At 45.5% G+C, this 16,580-nt stretch overlaps 1 protein-coding gene across 1 annotated transcript in view; it reads right to left on the reverse strand.

Annotated features, from left to right (window-relative positions):
• Positions 1-211: 211 nt before the first annotated feature.
• KYNU (kynureninase) overlaps positions 212-16,580 on the reverse strand; it is a 78,260-nt gene continuing 61,891 nt past the window's right edge. The window contains exons 11-14 of the mRNA XM_054381158.1: positions 8,518-8,570; positions 6,900-6,985; positions 2,249-2,479; positions 212-364 (exon numbers count right to left, since the gene is read on the reverse strand). Of these exons, the coding sequence (XP_054237133.1) occupies positions 212-364; positions 2,249-2,479; positions 6,900-6,985; positions 8,518-8,570 (523 nt within the window). The remainder of the gene's footprint in view (positions 365-2,248; positions 2,480-6,899; positions 6,986-8,517; positions 8,571-16,580) is intronic.

A 16,580-nucleotide genomic window follows, 5' to 3' on the forward strand; every position in this document is an offset into this window, starting at 1 on the left:
CATACTAATTCATGAAGTCAAAGTCAAAGCAGAGTGGGAAATGTGAGCTTTAATAAAACTATGCCTGTTGTAAATAACTATTCAAGCACAGTCTCTTTTTTTTTTCCTTGCAAATTGCATGGGATGTAGCTGGGTCGACTTGAAGCAAAGAATCGCTCAGCAGGATAGATGCATCTTAGTCAGAAATAGATTAAAAGATACAGCTGAGCCATCAATAAGAACCAGATAGTGCAGTATTGCTTGCTGTTTGTTTTGAAGATGTAATTGCAGATCCCAGGATTTCAATAAATCTGTGCACATCACGGAAAGAATTGTAGAGAGGAACTGGGGCAACGCGAAGAGCGTTCGGTTCTCGCATGTCACACTGTAAAAACAGAAAGGGAAGGCTTAGGAGACTCAGGTCGCTTCAGATTTGTCTGTCAGGCTGTAGTTTTAAATGTCACCCTTGTCTTCAAGGAAGAATGACTGGACTGACAAGAAGACACACGTAAAAACTTTGAGATCCCAAAGAAAATACTCTGAGGACCATTACTGAGAAGAGGACAGAAAAAAGAGCCTGAGAAAAGGGAGCAGAGCTCAGGATAGGCAGGACTACAGCAGTGCCATTGAGGGGCTCCAAACCATAACACACCTTAGCATCTACAGCAACCCATAGGTGAATCACAGAATCAACCAGGTTGGAAAAGACCTCCAAGCTCATCAAGTCCAACCAATCACCCAACCCTATTTAATCAACTAGATCATGGCACTAAGTGCCTCATCCAGTCTCTTCTTAAATACCTCCGGGAACATCGACCCCACCACCTCCCTGGGCAGTCCATTCCCATCTCTCTTTCTGGGAAGAACTTCTTTCTAAGATCAAGCCTAAATTTTCCCTTGTGCAGCTGGAGACTGTGTCCTCTTGAAGAGGCAGCCAGGTGACAAAAAAGCCACTACAAAACCAAAGTTTGCCAATATGACAGTGTCTGGCACTACAGGCACAAGCAGTGGCACAGGGCTCAAGGCGTTTTTCTTCCTCTCCTCTGTGAATGGGAACATTTTGCTGAGTAGAATAATGCCTCCTATTTGAAGTGTGTTACTGTATTGCAAAGCCAAGCCAACAGTGTAGGGCCCTGTGCCCTCTTAAAAGCAGCAGTTCCTGGAATTACCTGGCAGCACCAAAACAGCAGCATATCTAGCCTAGAAGAGTGGCCCTTGGGAGACACAAACCACCAGCAGATATAAAACTCATATCTCATTTATATGGCATGGTGATCTCAGCCTCACCTCCTAGCATTCCTAAATCACCTTAAATTTAGCTTTTATTCTTTCTGAGCAGTGCTCAGCAGTAACCTTGCAGTTACACAGCACTGTTGTTCAGTGGCATCCCTTTCTGAGTGCTCAAACACAGCTCTAAGGACAGGACAGCTTTTTAGATCCTCCACCTTACTGCCTTGCAAAGAGATAGGATTTGGCCATTTGCCCAGCAGAGATGGTACTGGTGGTGGTTTAGAGCTCCTTGTCATTGTCAATCTGTAGGTGCCTTGAGTTTTGGCATTGAAGGTGGTGAACATCACCCAAGTGCTGCTGACTGCCAGCACTCCGAGGTGGCTCAGAGATCTTCTTTGAGGTCTCTGGCCTCATTCCTGAACCCACAGCAGGGGACCTGGACAGGCACACTGAACAGAAGCCTGTGCAGGCAGTGCATTGCACTAGACAGTTCTGACACACTCACGTTAAGGTGTTTTTGTTGTTTTTTTTTTTCCACTGGTTTGGGGAGGGAGGGAGGCAAGGCAGGCAGAGAGACAAGAAAAGAGGAAAGACAAGAGAGGCAGAAAGGGGGAGCAGAGAAGGGGGGCAGAAAGGGGGGGCAGAGAATGGGGCAGAGGGGGGGCAGAGAAGGGGGCAGAGAGGGGGGCAGAGAAGGTGGGGCAGAGAAGGGGGGGCAGAAGGGGGGCAGAGAAGGGGGGGGCAGAGAAGGGGGGGGCAGAAAGACAGAAAAAAAGAGGAAGAAAAAAGAAAGAAAGATTTGTGTAACGAAAGGAGATAAATCACTAGAGAACAAGCAATATACAGGGTAACAATTTACAAACCAACTCCACTTCTTTGATTATTGAAAGACTGAAATGCTATGCAAACAATTCTCATCATTCCCAGTCTGGTTTTGGCCATAAAATAGAGAACGTTTGAATAAATGCCAAATGCTGATATTGTCGCAGTATAGGCTCACAAATACAGAGCACAAGAAGAGGAAGTTTGATTTACTCACAGCTACTCCTCTCTTCTCCAGCTCTTTAAACACAGATTTGATTGGAAGGGAAAAGGAGAGGGTGAGCTGGCAGCCTCTTTCCTCAGTGTGAGATGGTGTGATTATTTTCACAAAGGGCTTCTCTGGATTCGTTTTGTCCTCACTGTAGTAATGTTTTATCAGGTACTCCAAGTATCCTGTGAGTAGGATGGATTTCCTCCTCAGTGCTTTCATTGTAGTTTGGCCAAAAACCTATGAGGATTTAAAATCATTAGAATGATAACACATTGCTATAGGAAACAAATAAGTGGGAGTAAAGAAGACTAAAAGGGTAGAAAATTTCTCTGCACATTATCACTGGAATCAAGTGGTAATATCAGACAGAGCATTACAAATGGGGCAGGGTTGGGCTCCTGGAAACACAGAAGAATGTTGACACTTTAGATAATGATAGACATTTAGGGTAGGTTTAGACTTGAGCTTAGGAAGAAGTTCTTGAATGCAGGAGGGTGGTGAGACTGGCACAGGCTGCCCAGGGAGGCTGTGGCTGCCTCCTGCCTGGGGGTGTTGCAGGCCAGGCTGGATGAGACCTTGAGCAGCTGAGTCTGGTTGAGAGGTGTCCCTGGGCATGGTGGGGACCTCTGGAGATCATCTAGTCCAACCACCCTGCTAAAGCAGGGTCAACCACAGCAGGTTGCCCAGGATCACAATGTCTAGGTAGGTTTGGAAGCTCTCCAGAGGAGGAGACTCTACCACCTCTCTGGGAAGCCTGCTCCAGCCACCTCACAGTTTTTCCTTATGTTTAGGTAGAATTAGATGATCCTTGTGGTCCCTTCCAACCCTGACTGATTCTATGATTCTATGAATTTCCTGTATTCCAGTTTGTGTGCTATCATTGGGCACCATTGAAAAGAGTCTGGCCCCATCCTGTTGACCTCCACCACTTAGATATTGATCAGCATCTAGAAGATCCCCTCTCAGTTTTCTTTTCTCCAATCTAAACATTCCCAGGTCTCTCAGCCTTCCTCACAAGAAGAGCAGCAAACATCTTTAGAATTAGAATCATAGAACTGTCAGGGCTGGAAGGGACCTCAAGGATCAGCCAGTTCCAACCCCCCTGCCATGGGCAGGAACACCTCACACTAGATCAGGTTGCTCACAGCCACATCCAGCCTGGCTGCAAAAACCTCCAGGGATGAGGCTTCCACCACCTCCCTGGGCAACCTGTGCCAGTGTCTCACCACCCTCATGGAGAAGAATTTCTTCCTAACATCCAATCTGAATCTCCCCATTTCTGTTTTGCTTATATCATAACCTAGAGGAGTACATAAAGAGGTAACTGAGACCTTCCACTCAAGCTACAACAGAGTCTGGTTCCCAGCAGCACCTGGAAACCACTCTTTTGTAGCCTACCCAATTATCACTCTGTGATGCTCCCACGAGCTCTGGATGCTGCAGAAGACCAAAACCCCCTACACATGTTTCCTGTGAAACAAAATCTGGCTGCTCCAAGACAGACTTTGCATGGAGACATCACAGTCACAGAAACAAGTGTGACAGGGATCAAATCCCTCAGCAGCCAGAGCTTGCACAGGTCAACAAGAATCTAGAGGTGCAGAGGACACACACAAAACTGTTCAGCATGTTACTGGGGGTAAAATGGAGACCTGCCTCCTATTCTTCTGAGCTTGGCCAGCAGTATGAGGGATGGATCTCCTTAGGCTGCGCACACACACACACATACACACACAAAATCTGTTTGCTGAGGCTTTGTGCAAAGGAGTATTTGGCCTCCTGGGTGAAATTTTTTGAAAAAGATCTTTTCAGTGTGGCTGTGGAGCACTCCCCATTTTTCCATAAAAGGGAGCAGCTCCTGCCATAACAGTCACTTTAAGCATTATTGAGGAATAACATCCATTAACACTTGCAGTTTCCATTGTTTCCATTGGAAACACTGCCTTCTGCTTAATGTGTCCCAGTGAAGGTGGCATGCAATTTCACTAGCCATCTCTTGCCAGACATGAAAACCATTCTGTTTCCCACTGTATTGGAGCAATTAGCACTGGGGAATCCTGACTGTGCCAAAAGGTAATGCAGGCCCAGGAAAGGGGAGGCGATGGAGCTGCTCAGCCCTCATTGTTTGAGGCTCCCTGCAGTGGGCTAAATGACATCAACCCACACACACTGGAGCACTGACAATCTGGGTCATAGCAGAAGAGATTCCAGCTTATCTCCAAGGTCACATAAAGTTTAAAAAAAAATATATTGGATGTTTAAGGACTAGCAAAATAAATTGTCAGGCAGAACAAGCAGCATTGCCGTGCCCTTTGCAGTCCTTCAGCATGGTGTGGAAGCTGGAGAGAGCACAACTGGCAAATTGCTGACATTGTTTGCTTAAGACAGTGTTTTTTTTAGTAAATAAAGAAGAGAGACATACAGTGTATGGACATTTGCTCTTTGTTTCAGCATCAGCTTTACCCTGACATAGCATTAATGGAATGCTAGGAAAAAATAAATTTCTCCCCTTCACAATGATGGCAAAACCTTGCTAATGAAGGCTGGCTTGAAAAGCAGCTTAGGAAATTTGTTCATACACTGCAGCACACGGCATAGAAATCTAAGTAAAATCATCCTTTTCAGCTATCCTTTTCAGAGGCCAAGAGTCCTACATTTTAGAGGTGAAGCATCCACAAGAGAGGTGCTGCTGTGCCTGGATAGGAAGCACAGCATGGTACAAGGTATTTGGAGAACAGCTGCATGCCCTCAGACCTGAACTGTGCTCTCCAAGGTGGACCAGAGGGTTTTCAAGACATGAGTCACACCTTCCTAGAAAGGAAGGGATTAGCTCTGTATGGCAGGATTGCCCTTTCCACAGCCATGACTTCAATGATTCACACAGAGATAGGTCACAGGTGAGGCTCTGATCTTTTGGCCACCAGAAAACCAGTGAAGAGATGAAAGCAAAAGCAGTCTGAAGCTACACCATGCTCATGGAATCACAGAATAGTTCTGACCAGAAAAGACCTTTAGGATCATCAAGTCCAACTGTTAACCCAGCACTGCCAGGTCACCACTAAACCATGTCCCTCAACACCACATCTACACATCTTTCAAATCCCTCTAGGGGTGGGGACTCCCCCACTGCCCCTAGCAGTCTGCTCCAGAGCTTGACAACCCTTTCTGTCAAGAAATTTTTCCTAATATTAAACCTAAACCCACCCTGGTGCAACCTAAGGCAATTTTCTCTTGGCCTATTACATGTTCCTTGGGAAAACAGATTGATCCTCACCTTGCTACAACCTCCTTTCAAATAGTTGTAGAGAGTGAGAAGGTCACCCACAATGGAGGAAGCATTCACCAACAACTTCTGTACTTCAGTTTGTAATCAAAGGGACTACAAGGAAAGACAATTCTGTACTTCTACAACAGGGTGCCCGAGCCACTGGTCCTGTTTAGACTCCAGAACACTCACTGGCCACAGCTTTGGAGCTAGGCCTCTTTTGCTCAGGGAAATATAGGTGGAAGAAACTCTGAATGCAACTTTTCAGAGTGATGCAATTCCTTCATAGGAAGATCTTGAACAGCATCCACACAAAGAGAAGGCTCCGATGAGATCTTATTGTGACTTTCCAGTATCTGAAGGGGGCTACAGGAAAGCTGGGAAGGGACTTTTTAAGGGTGTCAGGGAGTGACAGGACTAGGGGGAATGGAGCAAAACTAGAAATGGGGAGATTCAGATTGGATGTTAGGAAGTTCTTCACCACAGGGGTGGTGAGACACTGGAGCAGGTTGCCCAGGGAGGTGGTGGAAGCCTCACCCCTGGAGGTTTTTGCAGCCAGGCTGGATGTGGCTGTGAGCAACCTGCTGTAGTGTGAGGTGTCCCTGCCCATGGCAGTAGGGTTGGAACTGGATGATCCTTGAGGTCCTTTCCAGCCCTGGCAATTCTGTGATTCTATGAGATGCATTAAGCAAGCTCTGAATCTCTCTGTATGGGAAAAGCTGCTGTCTGCACTGAGCCCCTAAACATTGGGATAGACACAGGGACAGCAGCCAGCCTTGGAGGTGCACACCTCAGGTATACTGGGTCCAGAACCAGGGATGAGGATAATTGTTGAAGGTCTTGGTCTCCCAGCTGGGGGGTTGTTTTGTTTCATAGAATCATAGGATCAACCAGATTGGAAGAGACCTCCAAGATCATCCAGTCCAACCTAGCACCCAGCCCCATCCAATCAACCAGACCATGGAACCAAGTGCCTCATCCATTCTTTTCTTGAATATCTCCAGGGACAGTGACTCCACTACCTCCCTGGGCAGCACATTCCAATGGCAAATCGCTCTCTATGTGAAGAACTTCCTCCTAACATCCAGCCTATACCTCCCCTGGCACAACTTGAGACTGTGTCCCCTCCTGCTGCTGCTGGTTGCCTGGGAGAAGAGACCAACCCCCACCTGGCTACAACCTCCCCTCAGGTAGTTGTAGACAGCAACAAGGTCACCCCTGAGCCTCCTCTTCTCCAGGTTAGTCTTTCATTACCCCTCCTACCAATTCTCTTTTTAGCTATTCTGCAGTTGGGTTTGTTTTACTCGTAAAGGAGACACCAATAACACACATGACATTCATTTAGCATGTTTAGAGTCCTAAATTCAGGCTGAGAGTGAAGCAATTTCTTACCTCTAAACTAGCTTGCAGAGCACAGACCAGTAAAATTGGAGGATTTGATAACCGAAATCCATTAATTCCTTCAATTAGTTGCAGTTCTGGAAAATGAATAACTTATATTAGTGTTTTTTGATTTCCTCCTTTCACTGGCTTGGGCCTTATCTTGAAGTCCATCCTCAGGCAATAAAACATTTCACTAATGTGGCCTGTAGAAATCGCCCATTAAAAGGAAACAGTAATCTGTTCACAGCTAATACTTGGAGCTTCCAGCAGCAGCCCAATTTTCATCCGTTGGAAGACCTCATTAGTGGCTTCATGGGAACCAGAGCACTGCAATTAATTTGTTCAAATGGTGTGTTAAAAACCACCTTTACACTTGAATGTCTTTTAACACTGGCACAAGCCAGAGAAATTCCAAGTCAGCAGCGAGGCACAGTCCACGGCACACGAGCAGGGAATCGTGTTCCTTAACTTTATTAAACTGACGAGGCACAGGGGAGACTCCATACGCAGCTGAGTGTGGCTTCAGGCCACGTAGGGAAGTTGTGCAGACTTTAGGCTGTGAAATCTCCCCGAATCTGTTTAATAAATCTATAAAAGCCTGGCTGTAAGTTCTGTGTCACCGTTCATATTTCATGCTCCAGCACCAGAGCACGAGGATGCTGCGGAGGAAATTTCTTTTCACGCACAGCAGACTGGCTAATTTCATAAGCATTGTTGCCCAACTTCTCCCTGATAAGCTGCCCATGGAAATGAAAAAATAATGTGGGGTTTGTTTTTTGTTTTTTGGTTTTTTTTTACTTCTTGTAACGGTGTTTCAAGGCCATTTGTGTCTCCTGCTGGCTTTCTGCAGTGTCACGCTCTTGCATTTGGTCAGAAAACAAAGAGCAGACTGAGGCTATTAGGGAGGGGATCTCCAGCCAAAGTCACAGCCAAAGGAGCTGCCACAGAAAATTAACAATATAGTAAAAACAAAGCAACCAATCACACCAAAAGGCTCCTTCCTCCTCCTGATCCCTCAGGATGTTCTCTCTGCCATACTTTAAATTGGAGCTGAAGAGTCTAGCTGTCAGATTCGGGAAAGGAGTCCTCATTTCACATTGGGACAACAACTGCTTAGCTATTTCAGAGCAGGGTTGGGTTTGCCTCAGATCTCATCCTTCATTCATGGAGATGCTGAGACATTAGTGGTACTTCATGACTATGTCAGGTTGCCTTACCTTTATTTATCCAATTTCTCATTAATTCCAGTGGAACTAATCCTAAAGTAAGATATTCCCCAAGTGAATGATAGCAGATCCTCTCTCCTTAGAGACTTATGAATTTAATTCACTGAGATACTTTGAAAAGTTTCATCCATATTCTATATCTGCATTTTTGAAGGTATTTCACAGCAAAATGTCTGGAAGCAGACAGTCAGACCCATATGCCCAGAGACCAAATTTATTCCCATGTTTACTTTATTAACTCCATTGCTTTACGTATTTGGGATGAGTTTAGCTTAATACCTTTAGCATAAGGGAGGAAATGCAAAGTTCTATCCCTTCTACTCAATCCACTCTAAAAGTGAAGGTGGTTATGTATATAAATACATCACATAAGGTAAAAGTAAAAGGGTAAAAGTACATACTGTTTTCCATGAGGAATCGTGTCTTGAACTCATGGCTCCACCAGCCAATTAACCTAAGATTGTGTAAAGAAAGTAAATTAACAGCAATAAATGGTGTAAGAGCTTTTAATTTACACTTGAGAGTTTAGAAATATAAAAGGAAGATTAAGAAACAGACATATTTCTAATAGTGCATCTGACAATGACATCAAAAGGCAATAAATTCTATAGATAGCTAGCACTAGAAACTTCATATTGCTGTTTGAGAATTTATTTTTTTTTTACTATTAATGATAAAATGTACCACATCTTTCAATTAGCTATTGATTTCTAACAATATCCATTCTGCCTGAACTCATTTCCCAAAGTGAAAGATAAACCAGAAATATTTCCACTGTTTCCCTCCAATGCATTAAATTCAAAACCCTCTCTTCAACTTCTTGTAATGAATACTGAGAGCTGAAAGGTGTTCTAAAATTTGACTTTGTTTCACCAGGGAAAAGGAGTTAGTGGTGGACAGCAGACAAAAAAAGGATGTCAGAAAACTAATTGGGGGAGTGTTGCCTGTTCCTTGCTGTGACACAGCAATGTGCATTCTGAGTTAACCATCCTTCTCCTGAACCAAAGGCACTATTAAAAAAGCTTATTTAGAATAAAACCCAAAAAGGCTTAACCCAAGAATCATTCTTAAGATCCTCTATAGGAGAAAGAAAAATAGTTAAAGATCCAAGATAGAGTCATAGAATGGTTTGGGTTAGAAGGGACCTCCAGAGGTCATCTAGTCCAACCCCCCTGCAGTCAGCAGGGACATCTTCCACTAGATCAGGTTGCCCAGAGCCTCGTCCAGCCTCACCTTGAATAGCTCGAGGGATGGGGCCTCAACCACCTCCCTGGGCAACCTGTTCCGGTGTTCCACCACCCTCAAGGTGTAGAACTTGTTCCTAGCATCAATCTAAATCTGCTCTTCTCTCATTTCAAACCATTGCCCCCTGTCCTGTCACTGCAGGCCTTTGGAAACAGTCCCTCTGCAGCCTTCTTGTAACCCCCTTTAGATGCTGAAAGGTTGCTATTACATCCCCCCAGAGTCTTCTCCTCTCTAGGCTGAACAACCCCAGCTCCCTCAGCATACAGGAGAGGTGTTCCAGCCCCCTTCTCCAAGCTTGGACAGGAGGATGACACCACATTATTGACTTGTATTTGCTGAAAAACATGCTTAAGGACAGAGCGGTGATCAGTCTTCCCAAGCAGCTCACTGCACTGGGTCACCGGGTGCCCAAGGCACTGCAGATGATGCCAATACTGTAAAACCAAGGAATCTCTCCCCACCTCCCTTGGGTTCTCTACTTCTTAACCCAGTACATGGTAACATCAGTCACTAATAATGCCAGTGCTACTTGGATTTTCCCATCTCTCATTGCTATTACAATATTAAGAAGTCACAACCACAGACTCTTTCCTTACCTTCGAAGGTCTCCAGGACTGGACATCTTTAACAGTTTCTTCCAAGGCTTTGCTTAATTTTATAGAATCACAGAACGGCTCAGGTTGGAAGGGACCTCACAGATTATCTCCTCCAACCTCCCCACTATGCCCAGGGACACCTCTCAACTAGACTCAGCTGCTCAAGACCTCATCCAACCTGGCCTGCAACATCCCCAGGCAGGAGGCAGCCACAGCCTCCCTGGGCAGCCTGTGCCAGAGTCTCACCACCCTCCTGCTCAAGAACTTCTTCCTCAGCTCCACTCTAACCCTGCTCTGCCTCAGCTTCAAACCCTTGGCCTATTACTGGACACCCTTATGAAAAGTCTCTCTCCAGACTTCCTGAGGAATCCCTTGGAAGGCAGCACTAAGGTCCCCCTGGAGCCTTCTCTACTCCAGGCTGCACACCCCCAGCTCCCTCAGTCTATCCTCACAGCAGAGCTGCTCCATCCCTTGGATCATCCTTGTGGCCCTTCTCTGGACTGTCTCCAACAGCTCTGTGTCCACAGAACCTTGTTTGCTCTGTGCCAGGCAGCAGAGCTGGTGGGAGTGAAGCCTGGAAACTTTTCAAAACTTGTAACAGTGAAAAAAAAAAAATCTTTAAGCAAAATCCATGGCAGATCAGCATTCCTGGCAGCAAACATGGAACAAGAAAGTCATTGCCCCTCTCTAAAACAGGAGCACATCTTTGCACTATGCTTAAAAGAGCTTAGCTCTGCAGAATTTTGACTGTGTTTGAGTCAGAATGTTGTTATATGAACACTGCAGAGTGTAAAATAAAGTACTTCATATTTCTGTATAACAACACAGGGTTGATGTTTACCTCTCTGGGAGGATCTGAGCTGCATCCAAACAGAGTGTATACACGAAATGCATGCTTTTTTGCTTTATTGCTGCATGATGTTTTTATTATTCTGAGGCCCATGAAAATCAATAGTGCAATATACAGACATTCCAGATGAGATATTATATTGCCAGAATGAATATGCCCCAAATAAACTGCACTGCAGCTTCTGCCCAAGTGACTCAGTTACTGATGCTCTGAATCAGAGAAGATATTCCTTCTATTTAATATGAACTCTATAATATATGCAATATCCAGAGTTTGAGGGTAAAGTGCTCTGGATGTTACTACACTAGTGCCAAGGAAAGGCACATTGCATGAATTATAACACTTTTATACAAAAAAAAAAAAAAATTTCATGGGGCTTTCATAGAATCCTAGAATGGCTCAGGTTGGAAGGGACCTCAGATTTCATTCATTCATGCTCCAACCTCCTCACCATGCCCAGGGACACCTCTCAACTACACTCAGCTGCTCAAGGTCTCATCCAACCTGGCCTGCAACACCCCCAGGCAGGAGGCAGCCACAGCCTCCCTGGGCAGCCTGTGCCAGACTCTCACCACCCTCCTACTCAAGAACTTCTTCCTCAGCTCCACTCTAACCCTGCTCTGCCTCAGCTTCAAACCATTCCCCCTTGGCCTGTCTCTGGACACCCTCAGCAAAAAGTCCCTCTGCAGCCTTCCTGCAGGATCCCTTCAGGTCCTGGCAGGCAGCTCTGAGGTCCCCCTGGAGCCTTCTCTTCTCCAGGCTGAACACCCCCAGCTCCCTCAGCCTGGCCTCACAAGCAGAGGTGTATTATTCCAATGAGTGTTTTCTGAAGCAGGGAATTTCTTTTGCATCTCTACATACATCCACAGACTCCCTCCCCATCTGGAGTCTTCTCTTCTCTAGGCTGAACAACCCCAGCTCCCTCAGTTGGCCACACTCCTCTTGATATTTAATATACAGCCCATTCATTTTGGGAGAAAACAATACTGTGTTTTACGTGGCCCTCACCCTTTATTTCATCTTAGACAAAATAAAGACCAACCAGAACATCACCCAGATAGAGCCTGATGCACTCTGGTTGCATTCTCAATGCTCAAAACTGCCTAGCTCTGAAACTGGCTTAAAACCAGATCTCTGCTGCAGCATCACATTTGCAACTTGGAAACTAACATTTCTGAACTTTTCCAAAGTGACAGCATGAAGGATTCTTTTGAAGACAGTTTTAGCTGTCTTGCCCTTTCCTACCATAACTTTGACAATTTGCTTTTTATTTTTTTCTTTTATTTCCTCTTTTTTTTTATTTTGGCTGTTCTAGAACTTCAGAGGTGTCACTCCAGGATGTGCACTTTGAGGCAGCTCTGGTCCTCCACTCTCATTGATCTAATGGTCCATATGGATGTCACATTATTTGACATTTAAGCTGACAGGCTTCAAAGTTGTGGAAATTAACAAAATCTTTACAAATTAGCAATTTTGCTGTTTACAATTTCCCGTGAAAAAAATTTTGAAGTGAAAAGGTTGCCACTGCTATGCCAAACCTCAACTTGTTGTGATGGGAAATAGCTAAGGTGTTAAACCCCAAGCATAAGGCTTTATAAATGTTAGCTAAAAATAATAGGCAATAAAACCACACATTAAAGATACTGCAGTGAAACTTCTTATTAAAGAGTTGTTCCTCTGCATGCAAAATGAGAGTTTTGAAATGCAGTCACCATTTGGACTCTTTTTTTTTTTTTTTTTTAAGCAGGAAGAGAAAAAAGCAAACCTAAAACCCAACAAAGGCAGCAAGATCTAAATTGACTTTAAATTCCAAGCCATAATCTTTGCAAAATGCACAATGTGGAAGGGTGTGAAAAGCCTTCTACGATGTGCTTGGGTGGAAAAACACCTTAACCTGGTTAATCACAGGTCTCTGCAGTTACATCCTTTTCATTGCAGAGAAACCCCATTGGAAGTGTGTCAAAAACCAGTGTCTGGAGAGAAAAGGCTCTCCTTTGGCCAATGTTCCACTAGAAACCTTTGAGAGTCTTGGTTTACTGCTCCTTGATCCTTACAAGTAAATGTATCCAACCTGAGCACCTGGCCCAAGCCAGTGCTACTCAAAGTGATAGTTACCAGTGATAGTTACCCCAGGGGTGGCCAGCTTGTGCCCTGTGCCCAGCTGCCAGTCCCAGATACCTTCAGCTTCCCAAGGCTGCCCAGCAGAGCAGCTCCTGGACCACATCTATGGCTGGCATCTCTCCATCCAGCAGCAAAAGCAGACATGAAACCAACTGCAAACACACCAAAATAAATCCTAAAATAGCCCAGGTTGGAAGGGACCTCAGAGCTCATCTCCTCCAACCTCCCCACCATGCCCAGGGACACCTCTCAATCAGACTCAGCTGCTCAATGTCTCATCCAGCCTGGCCTGCAACATCCCCAGGCAGGAGGCAGCCACAGCCTCCCTGGGCAGCCTGTGCCAGAGTCTCACCACCCTCCTGCTCAAGAACTTCTTCCTCAGCTCCACTCTAACCCTGCTCTGCCTCAGCTTCAAAACATTCCCCCTTGGCCTGTCTCTGGACACCCTTAGAAAAATCCCTCTGCAGCCTTCCAGTAGGATCCCTTGGAAGGCAGCTTTAAGGTCCCTATCTGGAGTCTTCTCTTCCCCAGGCTGAATAATCCCAGCTCCCTCAGCCTGGCCTCATTGCTGAGGTGGATCTCTTGGATCACCCTTGTGGTCCTCCTCTCGACTCACTCCAACAACTCTTTGCCCTTCTTAGTGCCAAATCAGCTGTGGGGTTTCCTGTGAGGCTCACAGGTTCTTATAAACCCACTTCTAGGAGCAAATATCTTTTGAAACAGATAGTGCATTGTTCCATTTTACACCTCAAAAGCCATGTCCTCATGGTTTGACCACACTAAGACTTTCCTGTGGAGTCCTGCAGCTTTCCAATCTATGCACAGAAGCAGTTTTCAAATGTGCTACATCACATTTAAAACAAACTGTTTCTACCTCAGCTTCAGGAAACAAGCAGGCATATAATGAAATATTGTTGAAAGATTCTCAGATTCTCTATTTTTACCCCCCCAAAAAAACCGTTCTTGTATTTTACTAAGCACTGAACAAAGATCTGCTGGATTGGAAAATTGCTCCAGAAAGGAACAGAATATTCTCATTTAGTCACCCTCTCTCTAAGCACATTTACACCAGGGAACTATCCTTTCAATAAGTATTTTTATTTAGCTCATTTTCCTCCTTCATATCTGTCTGCACTGGACTGAGGAGCTGGTTGTTCAGAACTCGAGTCAGCTCGTTTGTAGTTGCATTAATGATGCAGGAGTGCAAGATACAATTATCCTGATGTATGTGCAGTGTAAACATCAAAGGAGATCCTGTTAAAGAATACAGGAAAAATACCACCACCCCCCCAAAAAAAATTCCTTTGACCTTTTGCTTCGAAGTTACAGATGATCACCCTGTTCATTTACAATTTACAGCCTGAAGCAACAAGGATTTAATTTCCCTTCTTGGCATGGGAAAAAAAAAATAAAGCTTTTTTGGTGGTACAGAACACGGGGAAGTGCCATTAATGTGGCCAAACTTTCACAAGCTAGTGCTGGAAGTATCCTGTCCTCTATTGTATGAGGAACAGTTTGTCTTCTGTCTGTTATCAGCTCACCACACTATCTAGAAATTTCATCTGCCTTGCCTAGACTCCATCTGTATTAGGAGCATAGACCAGCAAAGCAGGGTAGGTTTATCACAGCATCACAGAACATCAGGGGCTGGAAGGGACCTTGAGAAACCATCCACTCCCAGCCCCCTGCCAGAGCAGGATCACCTATACCAGTTCACACAGGAACTCATCCAGGCAGGGCTTGAATATTTCCAGAGAGGGAGACTCCACCACCTCCCTGGACAGCCTGTTCCAATCTCTGACCACTCTTGCAGCAAAGAAAATTTTCCTCATCTCCAACCTAAACCTCCCCTGGCACAATTTGAGGTCATTTCCTCTTGTTCTATCACCTGATCCTGGACAGAAGAGACCAACCTCCACCTGGCTTCATGCAACTGTTCTAGCTATGAGCAGGAGTCAGCTCTGAGGAGTTAATGAGACACATCCCTGCTCCCCAAGTTTATTACACAGAACTGAGGCAGGTGTCAGAGTATATCTGCAAAGGCAGCCTTGTTCAGGAAAAGGGGTGAAAAGGACAGCAACAGTCACTGAATTCAGTTTCTTGGAGTCTTATATGCCCATGGTACCACTGGCTGGTTGAAGAACATATCCATTCCCTGTGCTTTTGTCTCATGGCTCCCCAAAGAGCTCTAACAGGCAACCAAGAGGCACAGTGCATTGGGATACAGGCTCAGAGAGCAGAAGCTAACTGTCTCCAGTATTACCCCATTAGCAGGACGTGTGTTGAATGAACAGTTCCTGAGGTCTTAGGAACTGGACTGCAAAAGAATACAGAAAAGTCTGGAGGCTGCAGGTAGTCTGAAGCTAGGAACAAATTTCATCCTACCTCAGCCATAGCAATTTGACCAGGATCATCATCCTGCTGCCTAAGAGAACTTGGTACCACACCACTGGTGCCACGTCCAAAGTCCAGCTCTGCCCAGAGCACGTGAAAAAAAAGCACAAACAAATGGTACAGTCAGTTCCCAAAGACCAAAAATATTCCTGACCTTGCCTTATATCATTATATCAATCTCCAGCTCTACTCAAAGTTTCATTCCAGATCTTGATGCATTTCCCTCTGGTGTCCTGAGCTCCACATAGAGCAACAGGAACAGAAAAAGTAGCCAGGACCCAGGTCCTGATCAAGAGCACCTCCTAATGCTGCTGCACTCAGATGAAGGTCAACCCCTGAAGCCAAAGTCATATAAACAATTGTTTCACCTCATCAAAGCCATCTTACTTCTCACCTGGATTTACAAACAGCTCTCCACAAAGAGCTCTCAAGCCCAGGCTCAGCAGCTGGGATACAGCCTTTGCATTCCACTCTGCATTAATTTTACAGAATCACAGAATCAACCAGGTTGGAAAAGACCTCAGAGATCATCAAGTCCAACCTATTACCTAACACCTAACACCTCCTGACAACCAAACCATGGCTCCAAGTGCCACATCCAATCTGTTTTTGAACACCTCCAGGGATGGTGACCCCGCCACCTCCCTGGGCAGCACATTCCATGGCCAATTACTCTTTCTGGGAAGAACTTTCTCCTCACCTCCAGCCTGAACTTCCCCAGGCACAGCTTGAGACTGTGTCCTCTTGTTCTGGTGCTGGTCACCTGGGAGAAGAGACCAATCCCCACCTGGCTACAGCCTCCCTTCAGGTAGTTGTAGACAGCAATGAGGTCTCCCCTGAGCCTCCTCTTCTCCAGGCTAAACAGTCCCAGCTCCCCCAGCCTCTCCTCACAGGGCTGTGCTCCAGACCTCTCCCCAGCCTCACTGCCCTTCTCTGGACATGTTCAAGTGTCTCAATGTCCTTCTTCAACTGAGGAGCCCAGAACTGGACACAGTACTCAAGGTGTGGTCTAACCAGTGCTGAGCACAGGGCAGAATGACTTCCCTGCTCCTGCTGGCCACACTATGCCTGATGCAGGCCAGGATGCCATTGGCTTTCTTGGCCACCTGGGCACACTGCAGTTTTGCAATTGCAGGGTTTTATATATGCTTTAATTCCTTCATTTTTTCTTTGGCATTAATTGTACTGCAAGCCCAGGAGCACAAGTGTCTTTCTTTGGATTCAGTGCTGCAATTCAGACTAAACAGCAAGTCTGACC

Source organism: Indicator indicator, chromosome 5 (assembly GCF_027791375.1).
Source record: "Indicator indicator isolate 239-I01 chromosome 5, UM_Iind_1.1, whole genome shotgun sequence".
NCBI classification, from domain to species: Eukaryota; Metazoa; Chordata; class Aves; order Piciformes; family Indicatoridae; genus Indicator; species Indicator indicator.